This window comes from Cyrtonyx montezumae, unplaced genomic scaffold (genome assembly GCF_038088225.1).
Source record: "Cyrtonyx montezumae isolate F1298 unplaced genomic scaffold, pur_monq_1.0 scaffold_4, whole genome shotgun sequence".
Classification (NCBI taxonomy): Eukaryota; Metazoa; Chordata; class Aves; order Galliformes; family Odontophoridae; genus Cyrtonyx; species Cyrtonyx montezumae.
The window spans coordinates 27,371,668-27,388,161 of NW_027072045.1; the positions used below are offsets into that span (position 1 = coordinate 27,371,668).

Here is a 16,494-nt window from a genome sequence, read left to right on the forward strand (position 1 = left end):
GGGGATTAGAATAATTAAGAAGAAAGAAAAGAAAGTCCAAGCCAACCATTTTAAGAACAAGTTCCCTATGCAATACTAGGACAACTTTAAACTAAGCAGAGAAAGCTGTAAATACATAGCTACCAAGAACCCTCACAGAGAGAGGACTTGAAACACAAATGTGTCCCATCCAACATCACATACAGCAGAAGCACCGAAACGCCTCAATACGGAAGGGCAAAATGCACCACATGTCACTAAGTCCACCCAATGGTCAAGAACATGGAGAAAGGGGAAACAAAAAGACACTGCAGTAGCTTGTAGCCCCAGAGGAGTCTAAAAACTTGATCCTGCATGTGCCACGCACAGGTACTTCAAGCTACTGCCAGGAAACAAAATAGCAAGGTGACTTTAAGAAGTTAGAATTCAGTAAAGCAGCTCTGAAAAGAAGGATGACTTAAAAAAATACACACAGAGTGGTCTGTAAGCTCTGCTAGCCCTGAGGACACCACCAAGCTGAGGGCAGCATTCCCCAGCACTCTCACAGCCACTCCTCCCTTGCAGCAGCTGGCAGGGCCCTGCATGTCCCTGACATGGCATCACTGCTGAGGTGAGGCCACTGTCCTTTACCATGGCCCAGTGGCACTAGGCCTGAAAACCAAGCTACAGCTCCCTGCTGCCTCGATCCAAAGGCGCTCTAGGTTCTGCTCCACACAGGAGTGATGTAGGTCCCGTCCACACAGCGCAGCTCTGACACACTGCATGCATGCACTCTTCTCAGCAGCAACTCCAGCCTCAGGAGCCATACTCAAGCAATCTCTTCCTCTGAAACCCATCTGGAAACCCAGTGCCTTTCCATCCCCAAAACCTCAGTAACTCCATTTAGAAGGGCCCTCCTGAGTTTCATTTCCTGAAGAAAAGGAAAGAAAAGGAATGGACTGGCTGCGATACTGCGAAGTGAACTAGAAAAAGAGGCAGATGCTCCTGAAGTCAGTGCCGGCACCGGGGGACACACATTGCTAGCCCATGGCCTTGTTGAGCTCTGCAGTGCTCCTGTACTGCACTCATGCTGTGCGAGCTGGAGATAGCTGCCATAAAGATCAACTGTTTTCAGGTGCTCAGGCAGCAGATCTGGGGTGGGAGGCAGCAGAGGCATGTAAAAAGAAAAAGCACACACCTCCTGCTCTGGCCTGCTCTAGGCTTTTGGCAGCAACTCAGTGCAATCCAATACATCCAGTACAAGGAGCAAATGGCCTGTTAGGGACAGCTCTGTGTAGTGACAAACAGCTCTGCAGCACTGACACCCCTATGTAGAAAAAAGGATGAGGCAGAAAAACTCCAGTGCACTCAAGATAACCCTTTTTTTCCCTCTCTCCTTTTATTTTTTTTTTCCTTTTCTCTCTTTTCTTTCCCCTCCCAGGCCAATTCAGTTTCAGCACAACACTTAGGGTAGAAGCTCTTGTCCTTTTCACAGGAGTCGCACTGCAGAGTCATTGTGTCTGTCTCCCTAATCACAGGTGATACAGTGGGAAGGGACTCTCGCCTCCCATGAGCACCATTACAACAGAAAGATCAGGCACGCTAGCAATGAGTTGGGAGTCCTTTATACGTCTCAGTGACATTTTCATCACCATAACTGGCCACGGGTAGAATATCCCAGGAAGCAAACCCTAAAAATAACTTCTTACAACAAGTCAGCCAGTCCCCCAGCAAAAGGGGAGGGAACACTGCTTAAACATGGTTCGCACAATTCAGTTATTGCAGGAAGGACAATGAATGCCCAGACAAACAGGAGAGAAGGAAAATAGAGAAGAAAAAGCAGGTGGTAAATTACGCAACTGTTTCTCCTGTATCACCAATGACTTTCTGAAGTGGTAATCAAGAAATTGAGATTGAACTCCATAGAAAAGTCTGCCCAGATCACTTGAACATGCAGCAAGGGAGGCAATCTTGCCTGTTCAGCACCAGCAGAAGCAGCAGGGCTCTCCCACAGCTGCTGTCTTTGCAGAAGGGCACGGGCACTGTTTTCCCAGCTCCAGCCCTGAAGGTCCCCGTGAGGGTCCTGATTCCCAGCTCCCTCAATGCAGAAGCCAGAGGGCTCTTCTCCACCAGAACACCCTCAAAAACACGTGGCCAGGAGCCGCAAGAAATCCCACAAGAGCTCCCAGGCACAAGTGGTCCACACACACCCTTTCCCTGCTCTCCCTACTCCTCCAGTAAGCAAGGCTGTGATGCCAGGCAGCAAGGCACCAAACAGCCATACAGACATGGCTGACGAGGCCTCCGTGCCTCTCTGAGTCATGTGCAGAAGCTCAGTGACTGAACTGCAACAGGACATCCTGTGTAAGAAGTATGTGCTATGAAGGCGTCCTGACAGGAACGGCCCTAAGCAAACACCTGGTGAGACTGTGACAGTGAAGCAAGGAGGGGAAAAGCACGACAGGATTTTCCAGTTCCGAGGCTGCTGCCCATTGTACTTTTCCAGCTGCTGAGCACAGGGTGCAAGCACAGACACGCAAGGCTTGGGGGGGGGAGGTGACCATCTGCACCGTGCTGCTGCCCCTTCCTCCTCCTCCTGCAGAAGCCTTTGTGAGCAAGTCTGCCCAGGCTGTGCTGAAAACCCAGCCACGACTGCAGGCTGGCTCGCACTCACTCCCTCTTGATTTACAGAACTTCCCCACTAACAGCTGCATTGCAGATGAACCCTCTTAAAGTGGACATGAAGTGAGAGAGTCAGGAGGGCACAGAGCTGCTCCGAAGTGGTGTGGCCACACAGACAGCCCCTCCTGCACACAGATTGTGACTGATCCCAGTAAGAGCTCCGGCCTCCCCACCTCAATCCAGCTGCATACAGAGGGTCCTGAAGCACACATGGCTCAGCACATAAGAATCCCAACGAGGGAGCTCAGCCCTGGGCAGCAGCTCCTTCCTTCTCCCCATTGCTGCTCCCAGCAGGTGCTGGTGGGTTTGGATGGAGCAGCTGCTGAGCAGGCGAGGTGAGCGTGCGGCAGGGAGGTCCTAGCAGCGCCAATTCACTGCACTGCAGGATCCAGGAATCCAGAGATGCGGAAGGAAGAACATAAATTCCTCTGGCTTAATGGAGCTGGAGACTTCCTTGTTCCCATTTCATCCCCCACTGCCCCTCCAGATAAGCTAACTTCATAGGTGAGACCTGAGTTGCTTTTTCAACACAAGGAAGGAGTTTTCACTGTTTTTCACATACAAAAAACCTCCACAGTTAACAGTTCATACTTCCATCAGGGAGATGGGCAGGCTGAAAAGCCTGTGAGAGCCAAGGAACTTGCTGACCATTTGTGAGGTGGTGGCAGGGAAAGCTTTTACAGCTCAGCTTCAGAACTGTGAAGATGCAGTGTGTGCACAGCCACAAGGAGTTAACACGGCATAATGCGCTTCCTTAAAGCTGGGTAACCAGCGCTGCAGCAACTGCTAGCAGCGGCCAGAGCCACCTGCACTTGTCAGCAGTATTTGATAATGGTTATCAAGAAGGCAAACCACCTTGCTCCCCTTTTTTCACATCTCTGATGCTGAGCTTCACTGTCTGGAGAAGAGAGACACGCCGTGAGGCGAGGCATCCTGTCTGCTGCTGTCAAAGTGCTTCCACGCTGAGGACAAGCTAACCAGCACTTCGCTCCTCTGCACCATCCACGCTAAGTGCAGGGCTAATTCAGACACAGACAGAGATGACAGCGGATCATTGCACAGCACTGATCAGGCAACGCTGAAAATTTTCAGCTGGACGACTTCCTAACAAGCAGTAGGCACAACACAATATCCTAATCTGCAGAGTTGGCAGATTCTAGCCCAGATGACATTCAAATAAGACCAAAATGGGCAGAGCTGGGAGCCACTTCTCAAGCCTGCAGTCCAAAAATCAGGAATATTTAAAGTAACACGAGATCTATGAATCACTGCTTTGACTTGCACTAAAGAAGCACATCCATCATGCACCAGCTTTGTCCCTGCATTGGCACTGCTCATAAACAAAAGCTGCGCAACTTTAACACTTCTAATCTCTCCAACACAATCTCAACAGAGGACATTTGATATCCAAAGCTTACATGGAGAGGCCCTGAGGCAGGCAAAAGTGAACTTAACAGCATACCGCCTCTCTGGGCACTGCACAGAAGGGAGCCCTGCTTGGCATCAGTGGGCAGCAGACAGCACCAGCCCAGAGCAGCCCTCCTGATGAGCTATAGGAAGTGCTAAACACAACTTACTTCTTCCACATCTATTTTTTTCTTCACCCATCATGGGTGATTTCTTGGCCCATCACCCATGAAATGTTATATGCTCTGATACAAGGGGAGTGGAAAAAAATAAGATACACATTTTCAGAATGACAGCTGCTCTGCTGCAGTAGAAATGCTAAGTGTATTTGGCAAGCACTGGAAACCAAAACAAGAAAAGGTTTAACAAGCTGTTTTCCTTGCAAAAGCTTCCAGGGCACCCATGCTATTTGAAATGTGCATCTAATAAGTGTGGCCCAGAGAAAGCACTGGACTATCCCCCTCTCAAGTCACATCTCAAGGCAGGTGCCTGAAAGTAGGCTCTGGCAGCGAGCACACCTGCAGGCTCAACACACGCTTCCTGGAGCAGCAGGAGCTTCACACACCAGCTATATTCTGCTGCACAGGTAAGGAGGCCCTCACCCAGAAATGAGCCCAGCTGCAAGCCCTTCTGGGACTTAGGGCACATCTGGAGCAAAGCAACAGCTTCAGAAAATAACCTCCTTCAAGAGAAGTCATGATAAAAATCACCCACTGAGCTACCTGATGCTCAAGGAAAGGAAAGGTGCCTTTAAAGATCGCTAGCTCTTCTCCCCCTTTTTCACCTCAGATTTTGGGCTGCAGTGTCAGAACGCTTCTCTCACTGCTTCCTTGGCATTGAGAAGAGCCCCTCCTTACAAGTTCACATCAGTGAGCTGACTGCAACTGACACTGTAGAGCAGAAGATAAAGCACCTCCAGATGCTGCTACTCCAGAAGACAAGTCGCAGCCTACCCCAGCTAATTGCCTACAAGAGAGCTGGAAGTGAGGGGAGAGAAAAGAGTCCTTCCCACAAATTTTCAGGACCTTGTTCTCATTTGCAGCCCTTACTCACAAGAACTTAAAAAGTCCACTGGCAGTTGGGCTGGTGGGAAAAACATATACAGCTAATTTCCATATATATTAATTTCTCATTTCATAAATAAGTGTTCTTATGTAAGTTGAAGAAGCCCTTCTAGAGTGACACTGGTTTTAATTACTATAATTCTATCTTGCTAAGTCCATAGGCAAACATTTTAGGCTAATGTGTGTACTGTTGGCGAGAGTTTTGCTAGGCAAAATGAGGTTTGTCTCTCCTGAAGCAAACTGCAGAATGGCACCCTGCAAGCTCATAGTAATGCCACACGGCACCACCTTCTGAGTGATGGGACACTGAGACATGGGCACTGGGTGCAGACACCCCCATCATCAGCTCCTTGCTCCCCAGCCAGCTGCCAGCCCCTAACACACTCCGGATCGGTCCACAGAGCAGACAACAGCAGCACACAGGGTCAAGACCAGCTCGAGCACTAATGGTACTGATATGGTTCTGCATCAGACTCTGACAATGGCAGCAGCCTTGCACTACCAATACCACCCATGCAGGCCAAATGGGTTCATGTTCAATAGGCTGAAACCTGCAGGCAACAACAAAACTCAATTATTTGCACCAACTCCAATGCAGAAAATCTCCAAGAACAAGGTAGGCTACTGCATCTGTTTGTGGGTACAAGGAACAAAATAAGAGACCGGTGTAAGAAATGGAGACTTTTCCCACTTTTTACTTCTCAGATATCTGGATAATGCAAATCCTACCAGTAAAAGCAGGATGCATTCACCACCCTCTCCAGCACTACCCAGTGCTGGGTCTGGACACTCACAGGCACAAGACAGCAGGAGGAATGTCTGTCCTTGCCCCCCCCACCATTCCAGTGGCTAATGGATAGCGAGCCTGGTGTTTCTCACTAGGATGCTGTCCTTCGTAAATACATCGTCACCCGCCCTCCTCCCTCCCTTCCCACCTATGAGAAAGTTTAATCCTTTGGCTCACATGCATCTGGTAAATTTTTCAGTCCCTGTTTGCCACAGTCATCATGGCAACAGCCCCCAGAGATAAGGCAGCAGCTCTGCCCAGCAGGCACAGCTGCTCCCAAGTTGCACCGCCACCCCATGCAGCCCCACTGGCCTGCAGAGCAGTGCCTGCTCCCAGCCTCATCTCTGTGGGCACCTTCCTTCTGCAGTGAGCTGCTGGCACTGCTTGTGTTTTTCTTTTACATTAACTTGGTCTTCATTCCCACAATGGCTACTCTTCGTCAGCACAGCTCTCAGCTCAGTTTCTGGGACTCTGACAGAAGCACATTAACAGCTCTTTAGAAGGAGATGGTACCTCATCTCCCCCAGAAAAAAGGAGCTTGTGTTTAGCATCTAACCAGCATTGGCTTCCAGTGCCACGGAAAAGCTGGTTAGCACCTTTCTCAGCACCAGGACAGGAGCTCAGCCTTATCCCAGTGTCGCTGCTGAGGAAACTCCAGCCATGGTAACAAGAGGACAGCCCAGAGCATGGTGAGCTCAGAATGGGAAATCTGGATGGACGTACCAGAACAGCAGCTCACTGCTTCCAAGAGATGTGTAACCTGCCCTCAAGAACATAATGCAAAAGTGCTGAGAGTACAGTATCACATCTACATGCACACATGCATTCTCTGAAAGGTCATCATGTTTACCCATCTCAGAGATGGGAAATTCTCCTCTTTGCCTCTGCCAGAATCAGGAGAGTCAGGCTCCAGAGCAGAGCCACGGTTATCTCTTCCTTTCTTGACAGGCAACAAACACTAACCAGCTCTCCGGACATCCCTCAACTATTCCCAGGGTTGTCAGGAATTCACCACTTGCACAATCACCAACTTCCCTCATCCACTCACCTCAAAGAGCAATAAGGATTCTGGAACTCCAGCTGGGAGGGAAGGAGGATAAAGCAGTATCACTAAAGTTACGTTTGCAGTAAAAGCATTACTGACGTCCAGAATTACTGTTAACTGACACACATCAGAAAACTGGACATTCAAAACAAGCTCAAAAATGAAAACAGAAGAAAAAGTGAACTGGACAGAACAAGTAGAAAAAGCTATGTGGAAACAAAACCTTACAACTGAAGACTCAATTTCCCCAGAAGAAGAATTTATGCCCCATTGTTCTTCAGCTGAAACTTCAGCTGAAAGCTGTTCAGTTCTCAGTGCTGAAAAATGGTCATTTCCAAGATGCTGCCAGCCCAGTTCTTCAGAAGTGTTCTACCACTGTTCTCCAGAAGTCACACAGGCAGCCACACCACAATGCTTGGGCAGCCACAAGAGCAGCACACAGCGATACTTAAGTAGATAGTCAGTCTAAGAAAGTAAAAAAGGAACCTGCAGTCAGCCTAACTCACAGGGCCCTAAAGGAAAGGAGGAGCAAAAAGAAAACATGGAGAAAAAGACACCACACTTGAAACTCCAGAACAGGTGTCAGGCAGGAATTAACAAAAGCAGATGACACCTTGGTTTTATCATTACACATGGCAGACCAATGATGTTTAAAGATGGCAAAGTGGAGAGAGATTTCATTTTACATTAGGGTGCTCTCCTCTTAACAACTGTATTCACCCAGTTTACAGGATCAGAAAAACTAAAATCGTTCAGGGGAGTAGAAGGGGACAAAGTTGCCACTGACCTCTCTTGCAAATAGTTGTGTTAATAACCCTACATTTCATGGAGGCTGGCCAGGGAAAAAATATTTATATTATCTCCGTAAATTCTTCACGATCCATGGATGGGTCCGCTTTGGTGCTGATGGTTTTAGTACCATTCAGACAAAGAAAGACACAGTTTTAAGATTGAAGATTCTATGCTGCTCTCCAGAATGAGTAACAGTCACCACCAGCTCTTGCACTGTGCCCTTCTCACAGGGAATTTGGGCAGCTTTGCCCTCTCCAAACATTGGGCTTCAGCATCCCACCCCTCACTTGAGGGACACCTGGAAATATTTCCACTATTTGCTGATCAGGGCAAATGCTGTAGAATTGAGGGCTTCTGGACATGTGCTGGAATTACTCTAATCACTTCTCTGCCCCACACAAATCCAGGATACACTGCATGAATGAGAAACCTGACTCTCACCAAGCCCCTTTCCCCACGCTCACACTGCAGCTCTGGGAGCTCCTGCCCAATCTGGGTGCCCACTGCCCCCCCCCATTGTTAATGCCGGAAATTTAATACTCAATGTGACCACAGAAAAAGCAGACACGAGCTGAAATCCTGTCTGCTCTGTTCCAGATACTTTATAAAATATACAGTGTAAACTGAGAGGCAACCTGGGGTAACCCCAGCCATCACTGAAATCCACAGTGTGAGGAAGCCAGCTCACGGCTGCAGGACGAACTGTGCTCCCGCTCTCACCACCTCCCTCCTTTCTGATGCCACCCCACGTGCTCCATCACACCAAGGCAGGTGAGAAGCCAGGCTGCCTCCTGCATTCCCCCACACCCTGTGCCGCTTCCAGACCCAGCACCCCCCAGGCTAGGGTCTCTCCTCACACACATCCCTCCTCCGGGCAGCTCTCCGAGGGACACGTCCTCCAGTGACATGTGCTGGCTGAGCCCCCTCCCAGGGGTGTTGCAGGCTGCTGGGGGATCTTTGGGCTGCAGCTTATGGTGCAGGCATGCGGCCCCCTCGGCTTCCATTCTGCTACGTATCACTGCAGCTCATCTCTGTGCTCCCTGGGCAGAGCATCTCTCAGCCTGCTGTTGAGCTGGAGAGAGGAGGAGAAGCACGGGACACACAGAAGCACTTTGTGAATGCTTTAAGACCCATGTCAGAAGGGCAGCTCCTCTCCCACTTCAGTGACCAGCACTGATTTGGCTGCTCAGCAAGCACGGCTGGGCAGCCACTGTTTAATCTGCTGTCCTCTGCAAGAAAGGACGTTTGTCCCCAGCCCACCAAAACATGCAGGCAGAGGACACCTATCACAGGATACTCCCATATGAGCTCAGATCTCTGCCTCGGCCGTCTGCGACCAGCACACCAGGCTCCCCGTGCAGCCGCACACACTCACAGCAGGCTGCAGTGCAGCACTGTGTGCACAGCCAAGAACCACCACACCGGATTCCTTGGGGCTGGAGGGCAGCCCCAGAGCCCTGACCCAAGGGCAGGTGGAGAGCAGTTGCAAAGCACATCACAGCAGAGGGAGTTGAGTGACGCTGCTAAACTTCCTTTGTAGCACACAAGCTCAGTGTTTGAGCAGCCAGGGGAACTACTACTGACATCTCCAGAAAGCTGAAATCAACAACCACTCTGGTACTGAAAGCACAGGACAAGAGAGCTGCTTAACAAACAAAACAAACAAAAAACTGAATTAGAACCATCATGAGTGCTTTTTCCTGGTGAGATTTGATACATAGAAGTAATTCCCTGCTCCTCCCACAATCCACATAATCTCCTGCAGGAACAACAACAAAATAACTGGGTAGGCTGCAAATTTTCTTCTAATTTACAAATTTGGAGAGATGGGAAATCGGGAAGAGATTCCACCTCCAAATTCCACAAGCAAAAGCAAAGGCACAGCAGGGAAGAAGCGGCAAAGGGGTCTCACTTTCCAAATAGCTGCTTTGCATTTTATTTCAAAAGCTGCCACTTGGAGGAGTTGAAAGATACAGATTTACAGCAGCAAAGAAATATTACCAGTTGAAGTAATACATACAGAGTATGCCCAAGCACACCAAAAAAGGGACCAACAATGCTGTCCCACTGCAGGTGCTGGTAAGGTCATTACACACTGCGTACAAACAACGTGCTAAGAATTATCGCAGGATAGAGCTCTGCCTACTTCCTTCCAGCACAGGACTATTTCTTTAAATACATTCTGGATGCTTGCTCTGAAAACAAGTGACAACTGGGCTTTCCATTATCAGCCCTAGGAAACTCACTCTTACCCAAGACACCAGTACCAGTTGGTCAGAAACTGGACATTTCCCTGCTGCCACTACAGCCACTGTTTCTCTCTCAATCCTTTTGACCACTGCAAGCAATTTGCTGCCCAGGAACTGAACTTTACTTGCTAGGAATTTTTACACTGAAGCAAGTATTCTGGTGACACCCACAAGACAACTCCCCCCCCCCAAAGAAAATCACAGCTATTACTTCCATCTGCCCATAGCTCTCGTAAGAGCCTGGGTGTTCAGTCCCATAGGAATTTCAGATGTCTGAGGAATTGTATTTCCCCATGAGCAATAACCACTGCTCTTATGTACATCAGTTGAATGCTGACTAAGGTAAAGTCTGCTTCCTCTCCCTTTCCACAAGCATTTGGCCCCTATTTAACACTAAAGTTCTTGGCATACTACTCACCAGGCAGTCTTAAGCATCAACACAATATGAATAATAACAAATACTTCATTACAGCCCAAGTATGAATTTTAATCTAGACCAGCTCTGATTAACATGATTTAATAAAAGAGAGAACAGACATCTGAAAACCACAGACAAAAAAAGAAACGAGACTCTCAGCATCAGACTTTGTATTTTACAGAAGGTGAAGCTTATGAGACCAGAGTTGTTCTCTTCACAGAGAGCAGCACCATTCACCCTCCTTGCCTTCACAGAAGCACCGTTAACAGCACCACATCTCTTCATCTCTTTGAGAGAACAGTTTTACAAACAAGCCAAGTAACAGAGAACCCTTAAAACACACACCATTTACCCCTGAGTATTCCTCTTCCTCCTTTCCAGCTACCTGCATCAAACTATCGAGCATTTCCCAGTCAGCTATCTATTTATTATTCCTTCACCAACACTCTTGAAAATCAAAGCTAACACAAAGCACAGCAAAAGGAGAGAGAGGCTTTGTTACCATTTCTCTGGACATAATCAAGGGAAGCACTGGAGTAGCAAACCTTCCACGAAGCTGCAATGGACTGTACTCCTCGCCAGCAGCACGGTGCTGGCTCTGAAAGCAGCAGCGAGTATGTCAAGGTAATTCAAATTCTGCTGGAGAAGGCACAAGACATCAGACCTAGCTGTGTTTAAGTTGGAAAGGAGCAGGGCAGCACATCCCCACCCAGGGGTCATTCTGTTGCTGTAACCCCCATGCAGGACGCAAGTGTGGAGGCTGGTGGGTCCACCAGAAGGCAGGCACGCAGCCGGGCACACCGCAGAGCGCTGGGTGTGCATCCTGCCAGGCAGAGATGTGGCCTTCCAAGGGAGAAGTGCCAGCCCCAGGAAAGGAAGCATCAGGCAACATATAGCCAGGGCACTGCAGAATTAATGCCATAATTCTCCTCCTGTGCAGACAGCTCTATAAAATGCCTTTCCCCAAGACTTTCATTTTCAGGTTGCTGAATCGAATCTCTCTAATCACTGATTTACAGCTGCAGCGTCCAAACAGCACGCATTTTCCCTCAGTGCTTTAAAGCATGTTCCAAGGTGAACTCACTAAGTTTCTACCAAAGCATTTCACTCCTTCTCGTGTTAACGTCTTGAGCTACCAGCGAACACAGCTGTGTAACTGAGGAAACCATATATTCAGCTGAACTCACCATCCACTTTTTGTGGCAAACACGGATTCCTTAGCCCTCAGCTAAACTTCAAGGAAACACGATCAGTGGCTTCTTGTTTCTGACATTCTTCTACATTAGCAGAAACCCATTTCATTTCTCAGCTCTCCCCACACCTGTGCTCTAACAAACCAGCACCTTCCTAAGGAAACCACTGCCAGCTGCTGCAAGTAGATAGCTGAGGACTAGATTAGTATCCTCAATCTATTTCACTGACAAGAAGGTACGAAAACTAGAAGCTAATTCAAAACATGGCTGTATTCACCCACACATCTCCTACTTGCTGGATCATAAAACTGTCATCGCTATAACACAAAAAAAAAAACAATTAGGACCTATATATTGCTCCCTCCGTAACTCATTAGGTGCCTAAACACTTAAAAAAAATGACTCAATCAGATCTGCTATTTCTGTGCTTTTGCTAGTACGCTTCTGAATTTTGTTTTAATGCTATTATCCTGCAGTTTTTCACCATTCTCTTATCTCCAGCATTAATTCAGTATTACTTCCTCTGCACAGAAACAACTTCTCCTTTGCAATCAGTTTATCAGGCCCCTTCCCTGAGCTGGCTGTGGCCATCCTTCCTGAGAAGATGGCTCTCCTGAACTTTTCCTCCTCACTACAGGGAGCACAGCAAAGAAAGCACAGCATCAGTGGCCATCAGCAAAGCAGTGATACCTTCCAAACCTTTCCCATACGATATTCCAAGCTCAAGAGATTGGATATCCCACCTTCACCAGTAGGCACTGTCATGTGACTCCACAGAGGGGACACCGAATCACTCAGGATCTGCTACCACCATCCCAACAACACACAGCCACACCAGCTGGATCCCAATGTGATTTCGCTCAGGCTAGCTACTGAAGCAACAAATCGTCACATGTACCTCCACAAGGCTCAGGTGTGGGGCAATCAGCCTTCTCACCCTGGCACTCTTGGCTTCTGATGTTACTTCTGTGTGACTTCAGTAAATTAAAATTCTTCTTCAAGCCATCTTATGCTCTTATCATCACAGTTCATATTTTGGCACAAGAGAAAATAGATAACCCTCTTTCCTTTTTTTTTTTTTTTTTTAGGGATCAGGCAAAACAGATTTCTAAAAATGTTTCTAAAAATCCTTGCCTCCTCCTCCTGCCATATTTCCACGCCTCAGTCTATCCCTTGCTAATCCATCTATTCAACTGGCAGGACAGACAAGGACATAACACATCCATTTTGTCAAATCTCAGTGGCTTGTAAAGACTGAGATCTGGAAATATTCTCTTCTGGCCTCTCAACCTGTTGCACTCTGCTTTCACTTCCTCTACTACAATTCAGTTGCTCTTGTTCTTTCCATGAGGCTCTCCTTCTCCAAAAGGACCCTGCAAAGGCTTCCTTATGAGTTAGGAGACGCACACTCCCTACAACACAGAAATACACCACCTTTTGTATGTACACATGCCTCTGGAAATTGGGAAACCAACAGCTTGGGAGAAAAGCTAAGGCTCTTTCTCCTTAAAACTGCAGTCCGATTTCAGGTTTTGGAAACCTCGGAGCTGAAGAATGCAAGCAACACTTGTTCTAATTCATCAAGAAGTCAAATTGATTAGATTGCTCCATGCAGCCTATTTCTGCCTTAGGAGGCAAACCTGTTAGTGCCCAAACCCCCTGTACGTAACTGCCATACAACGGAAGCAAGGTATATAGCATTCATCTTTCAAACAAACAACCACACACCTGCTCTGGTAAGACAGATTTTCGAGACAGAAAGAGCATTCAGCAAAATCAGTCCTTGACGATTCCCTTTACCTACAGGAGTGATCAGAGCATATGGACAGAGTGAAATTCTCTGTAAGCTCAACTCTGGCTGGGCTTGCAGGAGAAAGATCCCCCGATGAAAAGAGACAACATCACAAAGTATCCATTTCCAGATGCAAAAGATGTTCAATCATGCCATGTCAACCTCCTTTTAATCTCCTATTTGCGGCATAACTCAATTACTTTGTAACAGGTACATAGTGACCCAGACAAACAACTCCAGATCTGTTCCGACTGCAGCGAAGTACCTTCTATTCATGAAAGGACCAAGAGTAGATCTGAGACACTAACCTCTGGCTGACAACTTTTTGGTGTTGATGATTTTTGCAGCATATTCCTGTGATGAACTTTTCTTGACACATCTGCGGACCACGGAGAAGGCTCCCCTGGAAGAGAAATGAAGAGGGCAGGCGCTATGAAACAGAAAACAGGAACGTAACAGCAGCAACTTCTATCCCCAGAGTGGACTAGATTGAGGACGGTACAAAAGACACAGAGGAGGGAAACAACACATGGGAATCCAATGGACAGTGCATGCTGCCTGCTGAGCAAATCAAACCTGGTACATACGGCACTCAAGCGCCCGCCTGAAGATGCCTCAAGCCCCCTCACATTCAGAACAGCAACACTGGGGAGGGAGAGCACACAGGGACAGAGCACGCGGGGACTGATGAGTGGAAGACAAGCAGCCCAGAATGATGTGGCAAACAGCAGCCGTGAGCCCATCTCCCAAAGACAGTGGCCCCAGCAGCTACGTCAGACAACCGGGACGCACTCTGCCCACGTTTGAGCGCTCAGTCACAGATCCCTGCACCACCTGGCAGGAAGTACTGGCTCCCTTCCATCTGTCTACCCACCTGAAAAGGGGATAAGCATGTACCTATGAATGGAGTGAGTAGGAAGCTACGAGGCTTCGTACATTTTCTCAAGCTGGAACTATTGATATTATTACAACTACTCCAAAGAGCCACTCGGAGAAGAGGTCTGAGAGAGAGGGAAGAAGGATTTCTGTGAGGAAAAAAGAGATAATACAACAGAGACCAAGGTGAAAAGACAGGGACTCAAAGTCTGCAGGACTACACAGATGAGCTCTCAGTGCTGTCCCTTCTTTAAAAAGAACAAAAAAACAAGGTGGGAAAAGAATAACAACTGGCTTAACAAGAAAGGTTTGGAAAGGAGAAAAGGACAAATAAGAGAAAGCGGGGAGATAATTCCAAGTTCTTTTAGACCAGGAACGTAACCCCACGTTCACGGACAAATGTACATATGTAACTATAAGAAACGGGCTCAGGAGCTGCGCAGCGGCCTCACGCAGCCCTACAGCCGGGCTGACACGGCTCGAATCCTCCCGACACTGCAGTCCTGCCCCTGCCTCCCCTTCCTCAACCTCTACCTACAAAGCAGCGCGCAGCAGTGGGAGCGCGGGGCCCGGTGACACACAGCCGCAGAGGCGCGGGGACAGGGAGAGCCGCAGCAGAGCCCGGCAGCTGGTGCAGGAAGGGAGGGAGCGGGGAGCAGCGGCACCGGGAAGCACCGTCCCCGCGATCCCACCCTGGCTGCCCCCGCGCTGCCTCTCTGCCCCTCCAGGTTCACCGCAAAGCCCCGTGCTAGGGTGCAGCAGCAGGTCTGCCAATGCGGAGGCAAGTGCGGAGGGAGGAGGAAGGGCGAAGCGCCGTGCAGCAGCACCTGGTCCTTTCTCAGGGACAAGGAAGTAGGGACGAAAGCATCGCTGAACGGCGGGGACGGTGCCGCGTCCCGGCGCAGAACGCCTGGAGGGAGCGGCAGCGTGCGGCGGGGAGCAGCGCCGGCAGCCCAGGGCCGGGGAGGGCAAGGGGGGAAGAGAGGAAGTGCCGGGGTGCAACAGGAGCGCGCAGCCCGAGGCAGGCGGCGGGGACCGGCAGCGGGGACACCTTTCCCTCCGGCAGCGGTTCCGCCGGGGGAGAGGGGCTCGGAGAGGAGGATTACGGCGACTAATCTCCCCTCCTCCCGCTCCTCGCGGAGAGCCGAAAAGCTCCGGGCTGCGCCGGCAGCTGCCGTGGCCGGGGCGGGCGGGCGGCGGGGCGCGCGGCGGGCTCCGTACTTGCCAAGCTCCTCGTAGAGCTGGTACTCGTCGGTGAAGCGGGTGCACGTTGCCGTGGTGGCCATGTTCGGGCTGCGGAGGCTCAGCGCCGCTGGGGCATGGGGCAGGCGACCGGGACGGGCCGGGACGCGCGGCAGGGCGGCCTCCCTCCGGGCTCGGCGGGGCGGCGCGGGCTCCCCCCGCGCCCGGCTCGGCGCTCCCCGCTCCGCCGTGCACAGTCACCGCTCGCCGGGGAGGGGAAGGAGGCAGAGCCTGGCCAGCACCGCGAGAACTGGCTCGGAGACACCCCGCGCCGGCCCCCTCCCTCCGCCCCTCCGCCGGCCCCGGCCCGCCGCGGGGTGTGGCCGCCGGGGGCGCTCCCGGGGCCCCGCAGCGGCGACGGCGCCCCGGAGACTGCGGGCGGGGCGCGGCCGCCTCCCCCGGGGAGCGGCGGGCACTGCAGTCGGCGCTCCCGCCCCGCGCCGAGGGCGGGCGGACTGCGGCGGCACCCCCGGCGCTGGGCTGCGCCGCGAGGCCGAGAGAGGAGGGGCCCGGCCCGGCCCTGGCGGCACCGCGCGGGGCTGTCTGCCGGCTCCCGGCCGGGGCGGCTTCCTGCGTGCGGCGGGAGGGGAAGGGAAGGGAGGAGGAAGGCGCCGAGCAGGGGCGGCCGCGTCCCCGGCGAGAGTGGGGAAGCGGAACACCGGGGCGCCGCGTCGGGCCCGGGGAGGCAGCGGCGGGCAGGGGCTGCCCCGGGGGAAGCGGCGGTGCGTGCGGAGCGGGTGCGGGGTGAGGCGGCACTCACACGTGCCGGGCGTAGTGCTGCTGGGACGCGGCCCCGGAAGGCAAACAGAAATCATCAGCCTTCAGCTGCGAGGGAAAACAAAACAGGCTCTGTTCTGTCTCTACTAGCGTGCCATTGGAGAGCGCCGGCTGCAGCGCCTTTATAAGCAAGTTTATTTTCACCTCTTATTTCAGTGAGTCTGTCTCAGGCTGAGCACTTGCCAAATCTGCTTAATATGCACGTTTATATA

At 50.7% G+C, this 16,494-nt stretch overlaps 1 protein-coding gene across 13 annotated transcripts in view; it reads right to left on the reverse strand.

The window, feature by feature from the left end:
- Positions 1–15,791, reverse strand: part of CAMK2G (calcium/calmodulin dependent protein kinase II gamma) — a 112,085-nt gene extending 96,294 nt beyond the window's left edge. For 4 of the 13 annotated variants that reach the window (XM_065746508.1, XM_065746507.1, XM_065746505.1 and 1 more), the window contains exons 1-2: positions 15,485–15,790; positions 13,696–13,790 (exon numbers count right to left, since the gene is read on the reverse strand). In XM_065746508.1, coding sequence (XP_065602580.1) covers positions 13,696–13,790; positions 15,485–15,549 — 160 coding nt within the window. In that variant the 5' untranslated portion in view covers positions 15,550–15,790. Of the gene's footprint in view, positions 1–13,695; positions 13,791–15,484 lie in introns of all 13 variants that reach the window. The other 9 variants (XM_065746506.1, XM_065746516.1, XM_065746514.1 and 6 more) reach the window with 6 other exon arrangements.
- Positions 15,792–16,494: the final 703 nt, after the last annotated feature.